The 17749-nt window shown below is 41.1% G+C and overlaps 1 protein-coding gene across 4 annotated transcripts in view; it reads right to left on the bottom strand.

Moving 5' to 3' along the window:
- Positions 1 to 17749, bottom strand: part of LOC121894358 (membrane-associated guanylate kinase, WW and PDZ domain-containing protein 3-like) — a 127370-nt gene that overhangs the window by 24204 nt on the left and 85417 nt on the right. For all 4 annotated transcript variants that reach the window (XM_042406899.1, XM_042406901.1, XM_042406902.1 and 1 more), the window contains exons 3-5: positions 13134 to 13253; positions 6288 to 6494; positions 2949 to 3117 (exon numbers count right to left, since the gene is read on the bottom strand). In XM_042406899.1, the coding sequence (XP_042262833.1) occupies positions 2949 to 3117; positions 6288 to 6494; positions 13134 to 13253 (496 nt within the window). The remainder of the gene's footprint in view (positions 1 to 2948; positions 3118 to 6287; positions 6495 to 13133; positions 13254 to 17749) is intronic.

Raw genomic sequence — 17749 nt, 5'->3', positions numbered from 1 at the left:
ACTGAAGATGTACAGTAAATCTTTAAAAAATATATATTGTTTATTACATTTTAAAAAAGGTCCTGTAATTTCCAAAAGCAGCTGGCCACATTACTTTAACAGGATTATATAGTGTATTTGTTGGGGACCATTTTCAGCCATGGATTTATACGCATTTGATGCTCTAATGATTATTTATGGCAGCAGGATGGCGTATGTGGGATTGACACAAAATAAACTATGATGACCCTGTTCATCATAATGTAGGAACATGTCACCCAGTGCAACAGTGTTTTTAATAGGTTTTGGACAACAATGGAGCTCTATGGTACAGAGGATTATGTTTGCACTTTTTTTTTTAACAATATGTTTATTGATTTTTCTTTTTCAACAGAAAATGTATAAGTAAATATATTACATGAAAAATAACATCTGCATACGACAAACACAGGGCAATAACCACAAAAAGAAATCAACAGCATGAAAAGAAAAAAAAAGTAAACTAAAATAAATAAATAATAAAAACAAAAATGAAACATTTCAAGCAAAAAAAGACGTGGTACTGAAGCAGAAAAACAAACAAAATGACCTTTGACAGCGGACTGATCCAATAGGATAGAACATAATTGGGACATGTTTCAAATGAATTACAGTGCCACAAAGCCAGTCAGATAACTCTCTCCACCAACCCACACAGACACGAAGCAGAGCGAGTTACCCAGAATTCCCATCATTAGCCAGTATTTCATCCACATTACTTTGCTTAACAAAATCCAAAAATAGTTGCTTCAAATCTTTTTGAAAGTGTCTTGTTTACCTTTAACCATATATGTTATCTTTTCAATTGTCCGGCAAGACGACATTTCCTGAGCTATTTGCCAATGCTAGGCCTGTTCACACTTTTCCAAGTGAGAGCAATCAGGCGCTTTGCTTGCAATAAGCACACATCTATAAGTGCTTGTAGCTACATTGTTCTTTAGATAAGGATTGGATGGATATAACCCCAGGATATACACTTTGGGATGGAGAGGCAAATTTACTGATATTATTTGGGATATCGTATAGGATACCTCCTTCCAAAAGTCTTTCATTTTTTCACAGTCCCACAAACAGTGAAACAGAGTCCCTTTAGAGTGACTGCACACATCTGACTTAGTACTATTAAACCTATTTAGCTTAGCAGGAGTTACATACGTTTGCATTAACCAGTTGTATTGTAATAGTGTTAGCTGAGCATTCACAGTCTGTGTCTGAGACTTAGTGCAGATGCTACTCCACTCATCTAGTGATATATCCTCCTGGGTATCTTCCCTCCAAGAATTCAGTTTGTGCACAGATGATTCAGTTGAGCCAGACACTGGCATATTGTACACAGCTGAAATTCTGCCCTTATCATTACAATGGTTTGAGATATTATTTTCTAAAGTGGAAAGACGGGGGGGTTCTCCTTAGCAGTAAATATTCAAAAAAAAAAAGAAGAAGATTTTTAGGAATGTCATAGTTCTCAAATGTCATAAAAATCTTATCTTTATACAAGTCTAGAACATTCCAGTCCCTTACTGGCCCAAAGTTGGAAACCTGGATCAGTTCTCCCTGGAGTGAAACTCTGCTTTCCCCATATGGGACTAAAGCATGAGAAAGAATGTATTTCACCCTGAAATTTCCGTGCCTCAAACCAAACATTAATTGCATTCAAAACAAAGGGATTCTCTGTTTGTTTTCTTAGTTTCTTGATATCAGCTGAGTAAATGTAGAGGTTGAGGGGCAATTTGGGTACAACTGAAGTCTTTTCATGTTCGCACTTCTACTGTTTGCAAGGCAGACCACTAGTTTCGGTTAATGCGAGCTAATTTAGAAGTAAAAGTGCAAAATGTGGTGCAAGTAATTACTATTTTCATTGTCAATTTATCTATTGATTATTTTTTTTACATTAATAATTTTATTGTTTATAAAATGTCAGAGAATAAGGACAAATCAATCAATCAAGTTTGTCACATGTAATCATATAAGGTACAATCACAGTGAAATGTAATCCTGCCATTTCCTTCAATTTGTGTAAAGTAAAGTATATTTAAATAAATATATGTGTATGATGGACCAAATCAGGCAGTGCAGTGAAAACGCCAGTCCTCCCATTCATTTGAATGGGAGTTGTGTGTTTAGGCTGCAGGGTTTTGGCTGCAGCGCTGTTGCACTGGCATATGGAAAGAAAGTTGATCCAGAGTCAACTTTTGGAGAATCGCAACCCAACGTCACACTGTGGTGGCCAATCACAGCCAGCGATCAGACTGATCAGAGCAGAAAAAACCCTGCCATTAGGGAGTACAAAGATGTTACTAGGAGGAGGGGAGGACATATCTCTTCGTTTGATAACGTTAAAAGTAAAGTTAGATTTTGCTGTCGGCTTCCTGACCCATTTTAAAAAAGATGAGAGAGAGAAAGAGAGAGAGAAAGAGTGGTCGAGTGAGCTAGAGAGTGAATGAAGAGAGGGAGCAGTGGTAGTGAGAAGGCCAGTGAATCAGATCAATAAAATGTCATTTTCTGATTGTTTCACAGCGGTTACTTTCTAGAGCACAAACACGCCAAAATCTCCACACACCTCCGCTGCACCACCTGATTTGGTCTGAATACGGCCTTAGGCAGTGACCTTGTTCAGGATCCTTGTGGCCTGAAGGTAGAAGCTCTTTCTGAGCCCAAAGGTGTCTCTCCCAATTTTTTTATTCTGTCTGAATGATAGTTTAAAATCCATAAGAACTCAGTTTATAATTGTGTAAGATACAGAAAGCCGCAAATCTTCATATTGGAAGATGACGGAATCTTCAAACATCTGGCATTTTTATCTGATAAAACACTTAAAATTAGTTGACTGATTGCTAAAAATGCTGAATTGGTGATGATCAATTAGTTAGTGTACTAACTGTTTCAGCTCTAAATGGTCACATGACCCATGGGTTGTGTCTTTAACTTACTCTATGAAGTAAACCATGCCGGTCTCAGTGTAAGCCATCTCCCAGTTAAGGGGCAGGGGCTCCAGGCTGTCATCGCGGGGAAGTGAGCTCCATGTGCGGAAGTCCATGGTGCTGCTGGACTGAGTGTAGCTGGGAACCGCTTTCCTCCAGTCTGCCCCCTCTTTGTGCTCTGGAAAGAGAGGGGTGGAAGGCCAAGGAAAGGGGGAAAAACCAGGAGAAAACAGAGAAGACAGAGCAGAAGGTTAGCCTACAGAAGTACCTCTGCTCTCTTGCTTTCCTGCCTGCTGCAGGGAGCAGAGGGAGGGAATATGTCGTTCATAGGATTTGCATGTGAGTGATGGTGTATGTGTGTTTGCCAAAGGGCTGTTTTGCATTTGCATGTGCACATACTGTTAATTCTTCTCCCTATGTGTATGTGTACATTCCCTGTGGGTTGCAACGATAGAGGCAGGGATTCACATTAGAAAGGGCCATTTGAGCCCCAAGGCAGTTTCTGTATGATAATATTGCATTTCACATATATTCTACTGAATTGGTAGACACTCCTTTTTAATGAGAAACTGCTCTACAATACACATGAAACATACAACAAAGGCCATCCTAATTCACTTAGCACTTCATGCCTTCCCTCAGAAGATGGTTATAAAGGGATGAAACGCAAGTGCTTTTCATCCCTTTCTTTTTATGTGGAACTAACCTTCTCACAACAGAGTATGATGCCAAAAGATGTTACGCACACCACAAAAAAGCATTTCTGGGGGATGTATTTCCTAAAGATCATTCCACCTGAATTTTAGACTGAGTCAAAAATTGATAAAAATCCAATCACAGAGCCCCACAGCAGCATCAACATGCTGGTTATTTGAAGAATCTGAAACACTTTCTTCTATACCCTCTCCGATCAAAAAATAAACATTTGTGCTACATATTTAAAGACACAAACACGTGGAGGAAATGCAGATGGCATGTTTGAAGATGCCGTTATGTGCTCTAGCCATGCAAACACTTCGAGAACCAGCTTGAGGGCAGTGCCTGAAGGAGAGCTGAAGTCATCAGTAAGGTTCACCGGGGGAAAGCCCATTGGTCTGAAGACCCATTGTTCCGAAACCCTAATAGTTCAAAAAATGTCCCATTGCCCATTAGTCTGATGGCCTGTCATCCCGAAAACAAACGCCCATTGCTCCATTTTGCTCCGAAAATACACACTCTGAGGGGGTACACTGCCATTATTTATGGTTAGGTGTTCTGATTACGGTGTTTTTTAGGTTATGGTTAGGGTTAGTATGTGCTAAATGCACAAAATACACTAAAAAGCAAACATTTTGTAAATGGTACCTTGGTGTTCGCACGTCAAAATATAATAAGATTTTAAGGGCAAAAAACTCCAGGGAGAGTGTGTATTTTCGGAGCAACAGGCGTTTGGAGCAGTGGGCTTTTGTTTTCAGGATAACGTGCCGTCGGACTATGGGCTTTTGGTTCAATGGGAAGTTTCTTCAAACTATTGGAGTTTCAGAATAATGGGCTGTCAGACCAATGGCATGGCACCGTTCACAGTGGGGTGAGAGCCCACTTGATGATACAAGTCAGATGGGTTATGGAGCGTCTGCAGGGGTAGAGGAGGGATGATAAGGACAGTCTGAGGAAAGATGGGGGAAGCTGCAGTCAAGAGTTTAGAGACTTAGAGCTCACATTTTCCATTAACCTCTTTTTTCATTCGACCATAACCCTGCCCATCTATGGCTGGTCTTCTCTGCTACAGCTGTGGGCTGAAGCTGAGCAGTCATTTATGACTGGTTTCTTTCCATAAAAAGAACTCCTGGATGTCTGGGCATCGTTTTGTGTTTGATTTCAATATGACAGAGCAGTTGGGTAAACAGGCTTTGGATTTCTGTGAATCTGTACAGCTGAGCAAGCAGTGTTTGAGCCATGACTGTCAAAACAATGTTTCATTCTGTCAAAAAAAAAAAAAAAAAAAGAAAAAAAAAAACAACTCAAAACATTTTCAGCTTGGACTTGCCTCAATGTTAACCCCAATTCTCTTTCTGTAACAGCTCAGGTATTGTGCACAGTATGTAACCTATTTCTGTTGCACGGTTGTTCTCCTTGTGAGCATTAAGGACAGATTCGCTCCTCGGAGAGCTGAGGAGTTGTCCTGATTGATCACACACACAGTGCCCTGCTCTCAGTATGAGATTTTTTCAAGGTGACCTGCACTTTGTTAACTTTTGTTAAATTAACAGTAACGACATTGCAAGTGGAAAGTTTATCAAAGGTATAGCGATCACATTTGAATAAGTGTTTAATGTAACACTGCATATCAGTCATGTGCAGTCACTAAATGTGGCTTAGAGATCAGTATTAAAAGGTCAGTTCATCCAAATTATATTAATTATACCTCTTGTGGTATCTAGCCATGCAGATTTTTTGTGTTTTATTTACCTAGAATTTGAAATTTAACTGTGGTGAAAGAGGGCAGAGGATTATCTGGGGAAACTGGTTTTGGAAAGAAATGTTGAATATTTATAATTTTTATAATGTGAGCTAGAGGTCTTCATGGGTAAAGTAAATCCAACTAATCAAGGCCAAACTCAACCAAGGCCAGGTTCAAATTATATTCAGTCTAATCAGGTTGGGTAGGATGGATCCAAGATCCGACTGGCGACATTGAGAAAATAATCAGAGCTGTTATTGTCTCTTTATTTGGATCTGTTTGAGTCAACAAATCTAATCAAACTATCCTTGGGTCAGTGTGTATATGTCTGGTCCAGCATTTTGGATTCATTACCTTGAGCACCGCCATTGTACCGGGGTGCTTGCAAAAATCAGAAACAAAGATGGCTATCAGAGCAAATACAGCCCAAAGTATCTGCATTGCTAGATAGTAGCAGAGGTAAGTTCAGTATGTTGTTTTTTAATTTGGGTTACCTGGCCCTTTAAACAGCAATGCAGTTCAAATCCCTTCAGTTTCATATTAGTTGTTTAACGCAAATAAATATTTGAAACTGACTTATAGAGTTTTCACCAATAGCTAGATTTATATCTGTAACATACTGTATCTCCCCCATATGGCATTTAATTAAGAAGAAAATGTGTAAATATCATTTGATCTTTTAATGCTGTTTTATGTGACAGATTGAGATATGCATAGTATTGTAGTGTCCACAAACATCCACTGTGTCCATCAAACTGTACAATCTGCAACAAGCCGACGTCTTTAAGTCTTATGAAAGAAACCTAAGAGTGACACTGACCCAACGTAGCAATTCCACAACCAAAGGACAGAGTATGGCAGAAATCAAGTTATTTAACGTGACATTCTGTGCTTTGACATTTACTGACCAGGCAATCCATTGACCAGCGGTGGCCTCTCATCATCGTCCTCCTCCTCGGGGACAGCGCTGTCCTTCCTGTCCATCTTACTGACTGAGGTGGTGCGTTTCCTGGGGACCTCGCCACCATAGTCTTCATCAAACAGCACCTGATCCACCAGGTCAGGCTGAACCAGGTTAGGTTCCGCCGGAGGCTTCGGGGTCCCATAGTAGTTACCTTACAAAGCAAAAGGATTGGAGGAACAGAGAGAGGAAGAGAAGAGGGAGAGCAGGGGACAGAGACTTGGTTTTAAAACAATATAATCACAAACAGATAAGGAACCATATAAAATGAAGCTGGAATGTGGTCCAACATGTAAAAAAAAAGCTACAGGTATGTCATAAATGGTACAATATCTATCTATACGTAATGTGAAGGAAGGAGACACAGTTAGGAAGATCATTCACTGTATCTAACATCATCCAAATTCACTTGATTTAAATCAAAAAATAATTCTCTAAATGTCACACACCAGCAGTCAAGGTTGACTATTTACAAGATTCAGAGGTCTGCTTCCTCTGCATGATTTTCACGTCTCTTAACCCCCTGCTTTGTTTTCCTTCAATAACTGCACCACAGGGCTGTCATGACTCATGTAACATTAAAATCACTTCACTTGGAATTTGCCAGCAACTAATTACACTGATCATTGAATACAGCAATTATCTATCTCTCAGCTTGCTTTTTTTTTCTAATGAAGAAAAACCTTGTGTTACGGATTATAAATATTCAGTGGGATAACAGTGCTCCGTAAAGAGAGGGGGGAGAGTGCAAAACTCTGGTAAATTATTTGCTCATTTAGCACATGAGGTGATCCATCTACAGTATGTATGGTTGGTGAGCAGTATGTGGAACTCAATTTAGGTATAGAATAAGTAATTATTCAACCTCCATTAGGATTATAAATAATGTGCATACTAATTTATATCCCTACCATTTATAATGATTATTTGTTTGCTAAATGCTGCTCTGTCAGATATGTTTACGCATTAATATCAAATTACTTTTTGGCAATCCATTTGTTAAGGTCAAATATTTACTCGGTTCTTACAATAAGCAATCATCAGATTGAGCCTACTCAGCTAAATCATGATTTATAATTAGATTAATTAAAGAATAGAGAGAGATACCGCTGGGAAATAGGGATTTTCAGCAATTTAATTAGCCTCCATAAACTTGATCTTATTTTCATTTGGACCCAGCTGCGTATGGGACCATGGTATTATCAACCTTTGATGTACTTAACTGTGAACATGTAGACATCACAAATGCTGTACTGTAAGAGCAACATTTATCAACTCCAGATCTTTTTATAGCTTGGTACAAAGAGGGAAAGCTGACAACCGCATGCATGCCAGGAAGAACAGAGGGCTCGGAGGAAAACATCACAGTCATTTCAGCAGCTTTACAGCACGATACTGTAACACCGCAACAGCTTTTTTGATAAGTGAGCCCATCTCGAGGCCGGCCTCATCTCCTCAGGCGTGCCAACTACAATATACAGCAAACTGGGTTAATGCAGCTATGCTCGTCTTCCTCAAAGCAGTGGGAAGGTTGAGGAGGAGAAGGAGGCTGGATGAAAGCCTGCCCCTCCCCCCTTGTTGCTCAACTCTCTGTTTACTAAGCGACACTCATCCGCATTTGTCAAAGATGGCTTCATTAACAGGGGTGGCACAACGATAGCAAGGAGAGATTGGGTCTGCTGGCTAATCCCCGCCTGTCTCCTGCCACACGCTGACATTCATCAGCCAGACGCTACCTCCGTGATTAATTACTAACAAACATGTCTCTTGGCCCCTGATAAATGTGTGTCGCAGATATAGAGGTGTGTGAATGCAGCGCGTCAGAGAAGATTTGTGGTACCATTTGCCTTTATAAATGGAGGGAAGCCTCATAAGCTGATGAGCAGGGGAGCTTGTCCGACGTTACTTGTGATCCTCATGTCACAGGGTTGATGAGCCAGAAAGAGTGAGCCTCCCCTTTCAAACTGCGTGCAAGCAATTTCATGGTGGTGGAATCAGCTACTGGTAATGAAAAGGCTCCTGTTCTCAAGGGCACTATGCATAAGCTACACAAGGTCATGAGCAGACTTTTATCTTGCCAAGATCATGAACAGACACTGACACTTACACAGTCACACAGCCACACAACCAGCCACTCAGTATAGCATATATTTCTACCAATGCATGAATTTTGCATACCCATTCATGTCCAATTGGATCTCCAGGTGTGTTTTACTTCCTCGTTAAAATACTACTTATCATCACGATGGGGATTCCAACAACAGGTTTGAAGTGGATCTTTATTTGGCAGAATTTTGTGTTCCTGGTAGCAGATTACAGATGACATTTGTCAGAAAAACCCAAAACAACACCCTCAGCATGTGTCGGAGTTCATTTTTCTGGCAACTATCCCTCCAGTCTTGCACTTCACTGCACTGGACTATTCAGTTGTTGTCCGGCTGCTCTGTTCTGTGACCTAACCTGAACCTATGAGGCGCCGAGACTGAGGAGGGACCAAAATCCCAGAAAGACTCGCTCTCAGCACTTGGCGCAGATGGCTGATGTGTCTGCTTGGCAGACAACTGGGACCCTCTAGACCAACATGGAGCCGCCAGCATGTACCCTACAAATCATAGAGCAGGCAGGACTCACAGAAACTGTATTACCCTGGCTATGGGAATGGATGTGTGCTGTGTTGTAACCTCTGATCAGCCTTACTTTAGACAGAGTGGGAGATTTACCCGTTGGATAGCAGGATGGATAAAAAGTGGAGGAGCGTGTATTTAAGTTGGAATTATGTGTACAACACATTAAATGACTCCTGTAAAATATTTTGTAGTAGAGAAAAACCGTTATACATGAACCATTAACATAATGAGCATTCAGGCAAGTCAATTGGGACTATTAGTGAGACCATTATGATTAGCTAAGAATCCCATTAGCTCAGTACCTTGAGCACAGTTCACTTACTGTACACTTATAAACTGAAGGTAACGCATAAGATCTTCACAGAAGGAATGCAACTCATCTAACCTATACAAGAGGATGTCTGACCTTGTTTATTTTCCTCTTTTCAGAGAAAAAAAGAGGCTGCACTTCAAGTACAACTAAATGGACTAAATCCCATTCCTCGATCCGATTACTTCCAGCTCCTCTTTGAGTTCACTGTGCTGCTGAGAGATCAACACTCTCTGCCACAGTAGCCGTACAGAGCTTGTGCTGACTGGGCTTTACAGGAAGGAAGGAGGAGGGGGCAACCACTATCAGAGTGTTTAGTCCTCTCTCAGGGATAGTATACTGAAACCTTCCAACTTTTAGCTAATCCACACATCTATGCACAGCCAAGGCAGTCCTGCTTCCACTGCAAAGTGGGTTTCCATTGGGAGCTCAGCACGCCTCTACTGTATATCATCTCTCTCTTTCTCTCTGTTATATGCACTTCCTCAGTTTGCTCTCCATCTCTCCCTCTCTACCCATAGTCAACCTCTCTATAAAGGTGTAAATCCCGCCTGGCTTCAGTTCACAGATGAAGGACAGCTCGTGGGCGACTTGGCAGCTCCTGAAACCTGATCTTCGAGTTCTTAGATGATCTATTCCGACACAAGGAAGGGCAAGATTTGCTCTGTGTGCTTGTGTGAGTGTGTACTTGTGTGTGTGTGTGTTTAATGTCATTGCTGCCACCATGCTATAAGGATGAGGGGTGGGGGGGCAGACACCTTATCACTGGGATCAGAGACTGTTGGAAGAACCTGCCTCAACAGGTCCAGATCATCGAAATATGCACTCCACCATCTCTGGATGTGCGCACACAAACCTCAACAAATACACATAAGCAGAAACACACTTGTGCACACTCAGAGGAAGCTGCTCTCAGCCTTAAGGCGCTTTCTCTCTTGGATGAGGATTTGACTTTATCTTTTAATTCTTCATCATATAGGAAGTGTGAGACGCAGCTGAATGGGAATGAGAGAATGGTGCACAGAAGGTCCATTCACGCGACCAGAGGTTGCCCCTCAAATATTTAGAAAAATCCTCTCCCATTTCACAGCAGCCAGGATTTGCAGAAAGAAAGAATGAGCTTAAAGAGAGCGGGAAGATTATCATGTTATTGCCATAATCATTGCGCAATGTGAGAGAAATCCTCCATTCCAATCCCTTCATGACACAAATACACTGCGACGGTCTGACTTTCCAAGACCTCTGAATGCAGGGCAAGTGCTTATGCTCCATTGTAGTATAAGGTGTTAGAAATGGTAAATACTTGGCCATTCAGCCGTTTGCAAAGCCGAAATTTCCCTCGTTGTGTAAACTTCTTACTGAAAAGAACATGACTGCTTGTCTACTTGCTGTGAAATATCAGTCGCCACTGACATGCTTAGTGCAGCCAGGTGCTGTCACATGAACATTTACAAGCAGTTTTTCAAGATGAGATAGGGGTGGAGGAGTACTTTAAATAGCTTTACAAGTTCAAGTTCAAGTTTAAATGCTGCTGATGAGCCAAAGCTCACTGGTTGTATCTGTGAGAGAGGAAAAAAGTGGAGGCTGGTTTATCCCATGAATAAAGCATGACTCGAGAGTAAGAACACAAGTGGGACCTCCTGATGTGTGACTGTGCAGCCAGCCGGTGGGATCAGCAGGTTGACTGGTTTACATAAGGTCACCATTAGGTGCTACAGCTGCTTGCATGCTCACACACTGTTGCGTGAATATATGCTGTATGTTGGCAAGACTGGACAAAGAGGGTCATGTAAACACACAGAGGGGAGCACATCGCGAGCATAGACAAAACAAACTGATGCTTGCATGACATGAATGTGTATTTAGAAAAGCATCTGAGCATGAACATACACACTCATTTATACATAAACACATGCAGACAGCCTGACTGTGCAGATGCAGTTGGTAGAACTTTTATATTGCACATTTATATTTTAGAGAATGTTGATTTAAGAGCTCTACCGCTCAACATATTTCTACCTTTATGAAATTTTGCCCTCCTGATACACTGTAGTTACAGTTTAAAGTGACAAGAATGATGGGGTGACAGACAGGATGAAAGGGGGAGAAGCTATTTTCGTCGTCTCTGGTTCCTTAAGTAAAAGTCCAATTTGTCTTCCATTAGACAATGTTACCTGACTCACAGTTGGAGAACTTCTACGGCTTGAGTAAGCATGCAACGCTCCCGTCCTTTGATAAAAAGTTGAAGGTACAAGCCTATTTAATTACGACTCCCAAGATACATTTCAGCAAGACGCATCCAATCTCTGAAGTTAAAATTCTTTGACATGCACTGCTAACTGCTGCTGAAAACTAAAGATTGCGATGTTGAGAACACTGACAATACAATCTGCAATTGGTTTATTTTTGTAATCTGGGTCAATTTTGGAATAATTTAGCAAATTCAAAAACAGAAAGTTTTTAATTCATTACAGCTGTAATTCATGCATCTGACTGACTTCTTGACTGCATAGCACTGGCAGCTGTGAGACATGGGTGTTATACTGTAGTTGAGTTGAGATAATAAAAACTAATGGCTATTACATAAACCCATAGGATCGCTACATTAAGCGGGTGACTGGAAATGCACAGCAATCCCGTTTTTGCCTGATGTTTTGTTGACCTGTACTGTAGGCTACATCTACCTCCTCACTTTATGTACATTATCGCTATATATTAACATCACTTGATTTCCTCCTTTGCTCCAGTCACACTTGAATGTAAATATATGTTGTTTTGGAGGACTTGCTTGAACCATTGATCCTTTTGTTTTTCTTGGAAGGACATTCTCAACATTGAGGATACCATTTCATCATTTTCATCTAAAATGAAATACAGAATTAGGAAAAACACTTCTGGAACCAGCAGCTTCTCTCACTTCGTAATTGCATCAAAAAGTCTTCCTTGGCCTGATTCAAACAAAATTTGAAACCCGGATTTTAGAGTCCAAATTCCCCCGGCACAACCTCACACTCCTTTGAAATTTTGGACTACCCACCTTGAAAAAGTTTGTTAAATTCATATATTTATTAATCTCTCTGAAGGCTGTTTCAAAGCCTTTTACACACTGCCAGAAATATTATTTCTGGTGAAAACTACTAACTGTGTTTCTATTTTATTGCCAAAACCAGCCAAATTTAATGATATTGAGCAGAAAAAGTGTAATTTGTTTGCATTTGTAAAATGTATTTTTTTTCCCTCAAGGCATTCAAACTTCCACAGTCTCAAAAACAATACCAAGGATTTGGCCTTGGTGTCCGCAATTGTATCTATAGTCCTGTAATTCACAGTTTATCCCACTGAGTGTTTGCATGTCTGCAACAGAATAAGATGTTTGCACCTGCTTACCACACTTACCATCATATGCTGGGTTTTTGTTATTTTAAAAAGCTGGCAGGTATAACATTTCCTGTCTGGCAAAAGGAATTTTTATTTTAATCCCTGCTGACAAGAAAACTTATACCCTTGTCCAGATTTCTACAGTAATTTGCAGTTGTATTTAAATCTAAAGTCTGAGTAGTTAATCCATAAGTGGCCCACTCTACACACACTGTGGGGAAACTTGAGGGTTCGGAGTATCGCTGCTAATCTGACTGTCACTTCCAACCAGTCTTTAGTCATGTTTCACTAATCAATACGTTTCGTCCTGCTTGTCACATTTCACTAAGGCCAGCTGTAAGTCACAATGAATGAGAATATCGAGCATACACTCACTCCATCATAGTGTGCTGTCACTGTGAGTCATGTATGTAAATGCATGCAGACACACACCCAGAAAACACACACAGAATAACTTTGACACTGTGACGATACCTACCATCATAGGTCCCACTCTCCAGAAGAAGTCCACTTTCCTCAAGGATCCGAAAGTCTCCGACACTGATGAAGTTGTAGTCCACGCCTGGCACCTCCCCCTCTCGAGGAAGCCGTGTGGTGCCTGAAAAAACAAACAGAAAAGAAAAATGCTTGAACAAACTTCTAGATAAGACACAGCGCAGAAATATTTTGAAAAGACAGGAGGGGGAAAATGTTGCTGTTGGGTTGAGATATCTCCAAGACATCAACTTCTGAGAATCTAAGGAAACAATCCATTTTTAGGTTAATGACATTATGAACACACACAAGACTTTGAAGATTTTTCTCAGCTGACAGGTCTTGAACTGAATTCAAAAACTGAAATATTAACCTGAAAAGCTGGAGTTCCAAAAGCAAATTTTGCTGGATTTAGCTCTAGTTATTCATGAGACATGTTTTTTTTGTCTTACAGGATAGCAAGTGTATAAGATAATGATCAACTTGTAAATAAAAGAGCTTTATTTCATTTTAAACAAAAACGTTTCACTGAAATTTACCCATTCATGATTCATAAAACACAGAGCATCTAGTTTGTAAGTGTTTTTGTTATCTCCCTCTGTGTAAGACTGCACATTGTTCAGAAGGGTGGATATCTTATTTTGGAACAAAAATCCAACTTGGTGCCCTCCTGTGAAAGATGGATAATTGATGAAGGCCTGTGGAGCACTGAGAGGCATAATTCATTTAATCCTCTATGAGTAACTGTGGCTTCTGCTAACAAGTTATTATTGGGAAGATCTTGATGTATGTACTGGCTGCAGCTGAAATGAAGGCAACAGCTGAGTAAATTAGGGATATGAAATATGATGGAAGCCTGGGTTGAGTAGCCTCCTGGTGTGGTTTAGATGCATTCGGTCCCACAGAGGGCAGCATCAATGCAAATGACACAGAGGAGAGCAGTCTTTGCTCCTGTGGTGAAGCCACAGTCTATTTCAATACTGAGGGGAGTTTATTTTCTTCCAGGATGGATATCCACAAAGCACAAATGGACACCAAATGATTACATTAGCATGAGGATTATGTAAACCATATTCCATGAATAAATAATTAGGACTGTGCCACCATTGCACTCAAGGCTAATTAGGTTGTGTGTCACCATACTTGTAAACTCCACAGAAATAACCACAGCTGAGCAGTAGTCAGGACAACAGTTATTTATTGCATGAGAGGCAGAACAAAACACAAAGTCAACTGGTCATCAGTGTCACATTCCATGCCAATCTCTGTCACCTAAATTTACTGTCACCCATGGTTGTGGAGCAAATTCATTCATCCATTCGGTGAATCCTTTTCAGGGTCATGGGGAGGACAGTTGGGCGACTGTATGAGGAAGGCTGGGAAACAATCCGCCCAGTCACCAGTCAATCATAGGGGCTAACATAAATGGTCATTTACATTCAGACAAACAGGCAATTTTAAATGAACCTGACGTCAATGTCAGAGAAAATCAGAGCACCCTGAGGAGCTCTGCACTGGAACCAGGAGGAGATGAAAACAGAGATGATACAAACTCAACACAGAGAGGATTATCAACTAAGGCCAGGAATGACTTTCTGTGAGTGAGTCAGAAGCAGACTATGTATCAGGATCAGCATTTAATGACTAAATACTCTTTCACACATTCAAGCAGTTTGACCCTCAGTGTACCTGTGTGTATCAGCACGTGGAAGATTTGGAAGAAAACAAACAGCAGTGTGTTGTGTATTGGGTATGATAAATTAAGGACATCTTATGATCTCTTTGATGGCAAGGTTGCATTGGATCAACACCTTAAATATCATATTCTGGTACAGCTATGATATAATCATTGAAATATGTTGTTCTATCTCCTCAGTAGATTTCTTGACACTTGTAGAGTCTGTGCCAATTAGCAGAGAACGACTGCAGATTGTGGTGGCCCAATGGCCTGTTAAGTAACTTGATGTTGCCATTTCCTTTTGTTTTTCCACTCTCATATTTTGTCACTAATTGGACTGTGACAGCTCCAGAGCACCCGAGCAGAAAAGTAAAAACATCGTTTGAAAGAGAAAAAGCCATCAGAGACGTTTCTTTCTTTAGTGTGCCTTGATACCACAGTTTTCTGTTAGCAAACATTCAGATTCAGATTCAGATTCAGATTACTTTATTGTCCGTTAAATTTACATAAAATTGAAACTCGCCTTTGGCACTGGTATATAAGACAATGCACATCATACACAGCTATACACAATAATTATACACTAAGGTAAGATGGAATCTTAAAGTGACTAAGTGGCGAGCGGCCATAATAAAAGTGATGAGTGGATTGCTCTTCTACTGGCATGTAAGGCCGTCATTACCATCACAACAATGTATAAAACAGAGCAGTACTTAACAATAATGGAAGAGGTTAAAAGTGTGCATGTGTGTCTGTGTGGGGTGGGGTGGGGGGGATTTCCAAGGGACCTATTTAAACAGGCTCTTACTGAGGATGGTCACAGCTGATGGAATAAAGGATTTCTTGTAACCATTCTGCCTGGCCATTGGGATTTTCAGTCTGCGGCCTGATGGCAGCAACTGCAATGGTGAATGTAGAGGATGGGTGGGATCATTATAGATCTGGATTGCCTTTTTGGTTGACCACCTGTGTCAGTTTCTTCTTTTGTTTGACTGAGAGGTTTCCATACCATGAGACAATGTTAAATGTGAAAACACTCTCAGTTAGGGATTTGTAGACCATGGACAGGGTGTGCTGGCTGGTGTTAAAGCTCCTCAGTTTCCTGAGAAGAGCGAGGCATTGTCTTGCTTTCTTGTAGAGGCAGTCGACATTGTCCCGAAAGGTGACAATCTATTACTGTTCTCAGATATTTGAAGTGGGTGACCTGCTCCACTTCCTGGACCTTCATATGGATTGGCTTGTGGGTAGGACCTGTGCCACATACTCTCCTATTGCCTCCTTGACACAGCTCCTTGGTCTCGGTGACATTAAGGTCTAAGAAGCTGTCGTCAAACCAGGAGACAAGGCTGTTGATGTACTGGCAGAAGGAGGCGCTGTTGTTATCCTGCTGGCAGGTGACCAGGACCATATCATCCGCATATTTGATAAGGGAGAGGTCACTGCTGTCACACTGCACTTCATTTGTGTAAATTGAGAACAGCAGGAGAGATAGTACACATCTCTCAGGGAGTCCTGTGTTAAGGACAAGGCACTCAGAAAGGGTGTTGCTGATGTGGACATGCATCAACAACACCAGGATTGTTCTCAGGAATTCCCTGACCAGACTGCTGCTGAGGTTCGGGTCACACAGGTGCTTTAAGAGGAGGTGGGCTGGACTGTATTAAAAGCAGAGGAAAAGTCCATAAAAAGAATACATACATGAGTGTTGGCTTTGTCTAGATGACAGTGGACTTTATCCAGGAGAGTGAGTGTAGCATCTTCAACATCTTGATTAGTTCAGTAGGTACATTGCACAGGATACATACACTCAGCTGTTTGAAATGAGAGTTCTTTATACAGTAGATGCTCTATACGTTTGCTAAGTAGAGGTGTGAGAGCGATGGGTCTGAAGTCAGTAAGAGATTTGGTGTGAGGTGTTTTTGGTAAAGGTAAAGGGATTATGGTCGTTGTCCTCCAGGCGTGGGGGACAAAGTTCGAGTTGAGGAATATTTGTAACAGTTGGGTTTAAAATAAGTCCCAATTGAGCCACACATTCCCTTAGAACAGTCCTCCTGAGTCAATCTGAGCCGGGAGCCTTGTGGGGGTTGATCCTTTGAAACACAGAGATGACCTCCCTTTCCTGTACGATCACAGGGCATTGGGTCATTCCAGTGCAGACAGCCTCACACTCATCACTGAAGTCCTGTTTATTCAATTTGGAATAAAACGAGTTCAGATTATTTGAGAGGCTGAGGGGCTTCTTTCTGCTGCCTGCCCATCATTTTGTTCAATCCCCTCCAGCAATCTCTTGCATTACCAGTTCTTAGTTCCTCCTCATTGCATCATGTGTGAGAATGCCAGTCTCTGCCTCCTCTCATTACCAACTCGTCTGCCTTCCGGTGCTGGCATTGGTCCCTCAGACATGTCCCCTGTAGCCCAATTACTTGAGCCATAGTTATGTACCTGCCAAGTATCTCCCTGAGCCATCGTCCAGCATGTCACACCGATATATACCATAAGCATCCTATCGGGGATCAGTCACCGAGAATATAATGAGGGCCTGCTGATGTTTGAGGATGCATCCGAGCGAGAGCAGCAAATCTTTTAAAAGCAGAACTTTGTAATGTCCTGTCATATTGTAGCTCTCTTTTCAACACAGACGCTGACAATATTTTTATGCCTTCAAATAGAGAGTTGGGGGCTGGCCACAAAACGCTCAGCGTATGTTGAAAAAGGTGCAGTCATTACACTGCAGGTAATTAAGCCAGTCAAGAGAAGAGTGTGGAAGTAGAGAAGCTTTAATTGAAGAAAAAAAGATTTTCTGCCAGCGTACAAAGTCATACAAAGTGTTTAATAAAACAGGGAATGTATTTGGACAGTAGTTATAGCCGTGTATCTGTACGTGTCTCACTATCCTGGACTGAAATAAATTGTCACCTTAGTTTTGCAAGGTCTTATATCTG

This window comes from Thunnus maccoyii, chromosome 3 (genome assembly GCF_910596095.1).
Source record: "Thunnus maccoyii chromosome 3, fThuMac1.1, whole genome shotgun sequence".
NCBI classification, from domain to species: domain Eukaryota; kingdom Metazoa; phylum Chordata; class Actinopteri; order Scombriformes; family Scombridae; genus Thunnus; species Thunnus maccoyii.
The sequence above is the reverse complement of the archived record's forward strand: the minus strand, read 5'-3'. Positions and strand labels throughout refer to the sequence as shown.